General features: G+C 53.0%; 1 protein-coding gene across 1 annotated transcript in view; it reads left to right on the forward strand.

The window, feature by feature from the left end:
* The window catches only part of ARHGAP39 (Rho GTPase activating protein 39), a 47,734-nt gene that overhangs the window by 5,178 nt on the left and 35,575 nt on the right, over positions 1-6,981 (forward strand). Inside the window, exon 2 of the mRNA XM_003802309.3 lies at positions 4,098-4,529. Within this exon, the coding sequence (XP_003802357.1) occupies positions 4,098-4,529 (432 nt within the window). The remainder of the gene's footprint in view (positions 1-4,097; positions 4,530-6,981) is intronic.

The raw sequence follows: 6,981 nt of genomic DNA on the forward strand, positions 1-6,981 counted from the left end.
GGGCTGGGGATTCGAACCCGCCACCTTAGGTGTACGTGGCTGGCGCCTTAGCCGGTTGAGCTATAGGCACCAAGCCGTAGTTGTCATTTTTGTTTGGCGGACTTGGGCTGGATTCGAACCTGCCAGCTCTGGTATATATGGCTGGTACCTTCACTGCTTGAGCTACAGGCGCCGAGCCATGAAAGTGCATTTTAAACAAAAATGACAATTGTTACTCCTTCTTTTAGGGCATGGAATATTAAGCTTTGTGCTTTCTCGGCTTCCCTATGCTTATAAAAATTATATTGGAACTATCAACTTTGTTCTGCCAAAATCTAAAATCTTTTGAGGTAGAAGAGAACACAAGAGCATGGTCCTGGGAATGGTGAGGTAACTCCACCTAAGGGGCAAAGTCCCCCGCCTGGTGCCTGGGTCAGCTTGATTTCAGGGGTAGGTGTTTCTGGCACTTCACGGCCCACAGCCCCATCATGGTGAGCACTCTGAGCTCTGATGTAGACCTGCCCTAACCTGCAAGTTCCAGGGACTCAGGCCAAACCCTCACCTCCATCTTCCTTAGGAACTTGCAGGGAGGGCCCATTTGGCCAAGGCAAGTAAGGTCAGCCCGAACCTCAGGCCCTTTGTGGTGGCCCTGTGGCCTAGGTGCCCCAGGCACCCCAAACGAGTTTCCTGTGGACTCTGCTTATAGGCATTTTTTTGGGTCTTCCATGTCCCCTCCCCAAGTCCCATGGTGTCACTGCCTCTGCACCATCAGTCTCAGAGTGGCATCTTCTTCAAAGCCCAAATGTCCATCATCACTGCCTGCCAGGCACAGGACCACTGCCCACTGGGGTCCAGTCTCTGGTAGGAAGAGGAGATGTCTGGCAGGTTACCAGGAGCTCCTGGCTGTTGTTGGGTATTCTGGAAGGTGGAGAAAGCTGGTGTGATGGAGTACCTCCAGGTAGAAGGTGGAGAACATGGGAGTTGTGAGCCTTGGTGGGAGTTTGCTCCATTCTAGGGTCAGCATGAATGTGGAGAGCTCGTCCCTCTTTTGAATGTTTCCTTCATCTTCAGTGCGAAGAGAGGCCTGGATGGGGCAGTACATGGCCAAGGCCAGGCCCCAGACTGCTGGACACCAGGATAGGGTCATCAGAGCTGGTGAGGACCGCAGGGGTGCATATGGACATGTTGCAGGATGACCACTTCTTCTGAAGTTGGTCACCACTTCTTCTTACGGTTATTAGTGATCAGAAATCATAGTCATTGGAGAGGGCCATGCCTCAGTGCTGTTGCCAGCATCTTCTGTCAGGCACAGGGAGCTCTCTCCCAGCGCCTCTGTCCTCAGTCAGGTGGAGTCCCCAGATGCCCTGGAGCTCTGCTCTTTGGCTTGGAGGGTGGCTGGTCAGCGCCCCATGGTGGCCTCATTCACAGATGGGAGCACCGAGGGACCTCACTCAGCCTCAGGCTGCAAGGCGAGGTGGAAACCAGGCAGTGGGGACCAGCCCTGAGGCAGGGATGATGGCCATCCCTCCCATGCATGCAGACCCAGCCAGTCTTGGCCTCCATAGGTTTGTCACATGCCTCTGTCTGCAGCCCTTGTCCCTCTTGTCCTGAGGCTTCTGGAAGAGCCAGGGCCTTGACATATGAGCCCTACCTGGCAGGTGGCCAGAATGCATGGGGCTGCTGAGTCCCACCAAACAGCACTGATGGCTCAGAGTTGTCCTGGACATCTCTGCCATAGCCACAGAGATGGGCACAGCTTTAGGTCAGTGAGGTGAGCAGTTAGTGGGCTATGTGTGCAGCTGTGATCTGTCCTGGACACACTGGACCTTGGTTCTTGTCCCTGGGGTTGGGGGACTTGGTATGGAGAGGTGGTAAGTTCTGCTGCATCCCAGTGAAGCTACTTTGTGGCCATCATGTCAGTGGCTTCAGGAGGAGGGGTCAGTGGCTTTGCAGCCACCCTACCCTGTTGGTGTCTCCCAGGAGCAGCTTTCTCTGTCCTTCTGGGCCTGTGTCCCAAGCCCCGGTCTGCCATGGTTTCGATGAATAGTTGCTAGTTGTGAAATGAGGCTAACTGTCCTTATATAATTTAGAGTATAAAATTAGTATTTTAAAATATAGAGAATTCTGCCTTTAAAGAAAAAAACCTTTTATTTGAGAATAGTTTTAGATTTATGTGGAAATTGCAGCTAGCACAGAGAGTTCCTTCATCCCTTGTGTCTGGTCCCCCAACTTGGCATCTTGGTCAGCTGGCACCCTTAGAGGCAGTGAACCAGTGTGGGTCCGTTATCATTACAAAGTCCACACTTGAACTGCTTAGTTTTCCCCCACGTGACAGGTATTCAGCGTGTCTCTGTGGCCTCCTGGGGTAAGTGACAGACTGTCCTGGGTTTTGATTACCTTGATGGTTTTGAGGAGTACTGGTCAGGTATTTGTAGAACACCCAGCGATTTGGGTTTGTCTGATGTTTTCCCCATGATTGGCTGGGTGGAAGACCAGAGCCTAGGTGCTATTTCTGCAGGTCCAGGCACTTGCTGTCAGTGGTTGTGTTATCGTGGGTGCTGGTGGTGGTGGTCTGGCCCAGGTCCTCTGTGAGGTCATGAAGGTCCAGTCTGGGGGTTTCTCCTGATAGGCTTGGCAGGAGTTCTCCTCTCCCTCCCTCCTCTTCCTTACCCTTCTCCTCCAAGCAGCTTCCTAACCCCCTCTCTCCCCGTCCCCCTGCTTCCAGCCTAGCAGCAGCTGTTCCTCCTAAGAGCTGAGGGAGGCTGCACACTGCTCCATTCCTCTCTACGCGTGAGAGCCAAAAGTCACTGTGCACCAGGCAAAGAAGTAGTGCAGCCACCCAGGTCCTGTGGCTTTGGGATTACCAGCTGTCTTGTTCGTTCGCAACCCTTGTGTGGAGTGTGAGTGTCAGATCCACATGCTACTGGCCTGGGCTCCTGTCACCTGGCTGCTCTGTTTCTGTCTGTGGGTCTGCATCCACGCCGCCTGCGCCAGGACTACAGCTTCAGGCCCACGCCCCTGCCCAGCGCCAGCCCCTGGCATTCCTGGTTTTCAGAACGGCCCTGTCCAAGTGTTTTGCATTTTCCTGACCAGTTTGCCTGATAATACCACCTTCTGCCTTAAGAAACTGTTGTGAAGGGCAGGTCTGTCCTGTCCTGCTTTGAGTTTGTGGTACTTTGAATCTTCTGGAAAGTTCTCAGCTACTTTTTTTTTTTTAATACTTCAGGCCAGGCACAGTGGATCTCATGAGCTCACAGGTTGGAGACCAGCCTGAACCAGAGCCAGATCCTGTCTCTAAAACTAGCTGGGCATTGTGGCGGGTGCCTGTAGTCCCAGCTACTCGGGAGGCTGCAGCAGGAGGATCGCCTACACTGAAGAGCTAGAGGTTGCTGTGAGCTGCGACACTATAGCACTCTGTTTTTTGAGACTCTGTCTCAGAAAAACAAAACAAACAAAAAACCCACTTCTGCCCCCTTTCATCTCTCCTTTATGGATCCCTTAGGCCTTTTCACTGTGCCCACCCTCCTGGTCCTCACCCTGCCCTTTGCCCTGTCAGCTCTTCTGGGTTAATTTGCTCTGAAACTATTTGTTTTTAAGTCTTATATTTTCTACTTCATTCTTTTAATGATCCTTTCTCTATAGAAATTCATCTAATGTAATTTTTTAACATTAATTGCAATTTAAATTCAATGCATGCTGACTCCCAAATATGGATGCCCTCTGGTCTGTTTCTGTGATTCTTTTTCTTTCTTCTTGGGTTTTTTTTTTTTTTTTCCTTTTGAGATAAGTCTCTGCCACCCAGGCTGGAGTGCAGTGGCTTCCCAGCTCACTGCAGCCTCCAGCTACTCCAGGGCTCAAACATCCTTTTGTCTCAGCCTTTGAGTGGCTGGGACTACAGGTTGCAGCACTCGCTTGTTTACTTTTCTTTATTTATTTTTCTTTCTTTCTTTTTTTTTTTAAACACATAGGGTCTTGCCATCTTACCAAGGCACGGAAAGTCTGTAGTCAAAGGGTGGTACAGGGCACGGGAGGTCTGTAGTTAGAAGGAGGGACTGGGCGGGACTGGAGGGGGGCGTCCGGCTTGGGTCTGAGCTGCGCCTGACGCCCCCGTCTCGCAGGCTGGAATGGGTGGAGATCATTGAGCCACGCACGCGCGAGCGCATGTACGCCAACCTGGTCACCGGTGAGTGCGTTTGGGACGCCCCGGCCGGTGTCCGCATCAAGCGCACAAGCGAGAACCAGTGGTGGGAGCTGTTCGACCCCAACACATCACGCTTCTACTACTATAACGCCAGCACGCAGCGCACAGTGTGGCACCGGCCGCAGGGCTGCGATATCATCCCGCTGGCCAAGCTGCAGACACTGAAGCAGAACACCGAGTCCCCACGCGCCTCAGCCGAGAACAGCCCCGGGCGTGGGAGCAGCGTCAGCCGCGAAGGCAGCACCAGCTCCTCGCTGGACCCGGAGCTGGACGGAGACAAGGCGCAGGAGCTGCCCGGGAGGCCGGGACGGCCGGCGGCCTTCGCGGCTGCACGAGAGGAGAGCGGCAGGTGAGGCCTGGGGCGGGGGCAGTGGGGCAGAGGCGGGGCCAGCGCACACTTTATGGACTCTTGTCTTCTCAGCATTTGACTGTGTTATCTGCTACCACTGTCCCCAGCAATCACTTCCTTGACTCTGGTTTAAAAGAGACTAGTGTTCAGTGATACAGAGTGTTCCCGTCTGTTGACCACCCTCTTGCTCTCATGCCAAGATCCGCCCGTTGCTGGGCTCCCCTGGCAGGCCACCCCCAGGGGACTTGGAACCAGTTTGGGGCACTCCTTTGCCTCTCTGCTAGGGTCTTCTGCTACTGATGAGAAAGTCAGTCCCCTGGATTCCTGGAGCTCAGGAGCTAATGGATGAACTGGGCCAGTGAGGAAGAGGAGAGGAGAAGAAGCCTCGCTCTCCTGCCCCTTTTCTGGATGGGGTTGTCAGCAGCACCTGGACAGGAGCTTTCTCTGGCTGGCAATTGTGGAGTGGTGTCTTTGGCACTTGGCTTGGTTCTCTCTGCTTATGTCCCAAGATGCTCCAGAGACACATTGCTGATTGTGCATGGGACAGAAGAGTACCTTCACTTGGCAAAGCCCTCCACACCATCCCCTGGGCACCGGGCGTGGACTGTGCAGGTGATGACCTGCTGTGGTGCCTAGTGTTGCCTGTGAGTTGGGCTGACTTTCCTGTTCCCTTGTGAAGGGAGGTGCTGCTGTTCTTAGGCCGCAGGTGAAGACACTGAATGAAGTTCAGGCTGAGGAACTTGTCCATGGCAGGCAGGAAAGCAGATGGGCTCCTTGGAATGCTCATAGCAGCTGCTCATTCACATGGACATCTTTGCTGTGTCTGTTCAGAGGGTGGCAACATCAGCCTTATTTGCCCTAGTGAAACATGAGGCTGTGACCCATACATGGCTCTGGCACACTTTTGGGCATCTCCCTGAGGTGTACGCACATGCACACCTCAATCTTTTGGTGTGGGATCTATGGCCCTAGTAGTGTGAGAACTGGCAAGCTGGACCTACAGCCAAGGAAGCCATCTTGGAGCAGCAGGATGGCACAGGGAGAGGCAGTGAGATGGGTTATATTGGATTTTACTCAGGGATAGTAGAGACAATGAGAATAACTAGAACATAATATATACCCTGAGGGTTCATTTTGCTCATGATAAGAATGACATGCACGGGATCTAGAATGGAAACAGATCCATGGGACAGCCATCACCAGAGTTGGAAGTGGCTGTCATGTGCAGTGCTGTGGGGTAGGAGCAGGCAGAGCCAGAGTTTGGGGTGTAGTGAGCTGGCATAGGGCTCTTGCATAGGACAGGGATGGGTCAGTGTGAATACTGACCACAGTACGTGGGGTCTAAACAGGCTTGGGGTGACCTTTTGCAGTCATCTGCAGAGAGCAGAATTTCCCTTGGTGAGACCTGAGGAGAACCCTGCCCTTGCCAGTGGAAAGAGGACAGGATTCAGGGAAAGGGTCTGAGAGGGGCTGTGAGGGCTAACACAGGTGGGTGGGTATAGGGCACTGCAGTGAGATGATGGTGGGTGGGTGTTGTTGGGTGCAAGAGGTGATCTGGGGTCAGGTGAGATTGTAGGGGAGCAAGGGTGAGACTGTCGCCCATGCAGGGGCAGCTGAATGTTGAGGGCAGCCAGGTAGCTGGGCCTTCACAGGGTGCAGGATGGGTCTCATCCATGCAGCCTGAAGCCTAGCCCCAGGACAGGACTGGAGACTGAGAAGACATAGACAAGACTCTGGTGCTCCCCATACCAGAGTTTAGTGCTGAGCATGTGAGGCCAGCACTTTTCAGAGGTGGAAAGGAGGTGGGGAGGGGATCCAGTGTGAAGCAGAGAGCTCAGAGAGGGCAGGCCGCCTTAGCATTCCCCGCCCAGTGCAGGCCTTGGGGGGCCAGCTGAAGGCTTTGAGTGTAGGACAGGGGCTACAGGGGATGGGGCTGGTCAGGGCTGGGGGAAAGTGGGTAGAGAGGCACCCAAGAGTTGCAGAGTTAGTGTTGGGGCATGGGCACAGCTCTGTGGTATATGGCGGGGTGGGGGGGGCGCTGCTCTCCCCTCCCCTCCAGCTCTCTGCATCCTCCCCACCTTAGACTTTGTTCTTCAGGTTTCTTTTAGCTTTTCTGGTGGTTGGGAAGAGGTGTCTCATTGTGGTTTAGGCTTGGTTTTCTTTAATGACTAATAACTTTGAGTTTCTTTTTGGGTGCTTATTGGCTATTAATATGTCATTCTAGAGAAATGTCTGTTCAGATCTTTATTTTATTACTACGTTACATGTTCTTTGTATTCTGGTGACAAGTCCTTTGTCAGTATATAATTGACAAATGTATTCACCCATTTTGTGGTTGTCTTTTCACTTTTTTTTTTTTTTGAGACAGCGCCTCAAGCTATCACCCTGGGTAGAGTGCTGTGGCATCACAGCTCACAGCAACCTCCAATTCCTGGGCTCAAGCAAGTCTCCT

This window comes from Otolemur garnettii, unplaced genomic scaffold (genome assembly GCF_000181295.1).
Source record: "Otolemur garnettii isolate 467f Iridium unplaced genomic scaffold, OtoGar3 scaffold00245, whole genome shotgun sequence".
NCBI classification, from domain to species: domain Eukaryota; kingdom Metazoa; phylum Chordata; class Mammalia; order Primates; family Galagidae; genus Otolemur; species Otolemur garnettii.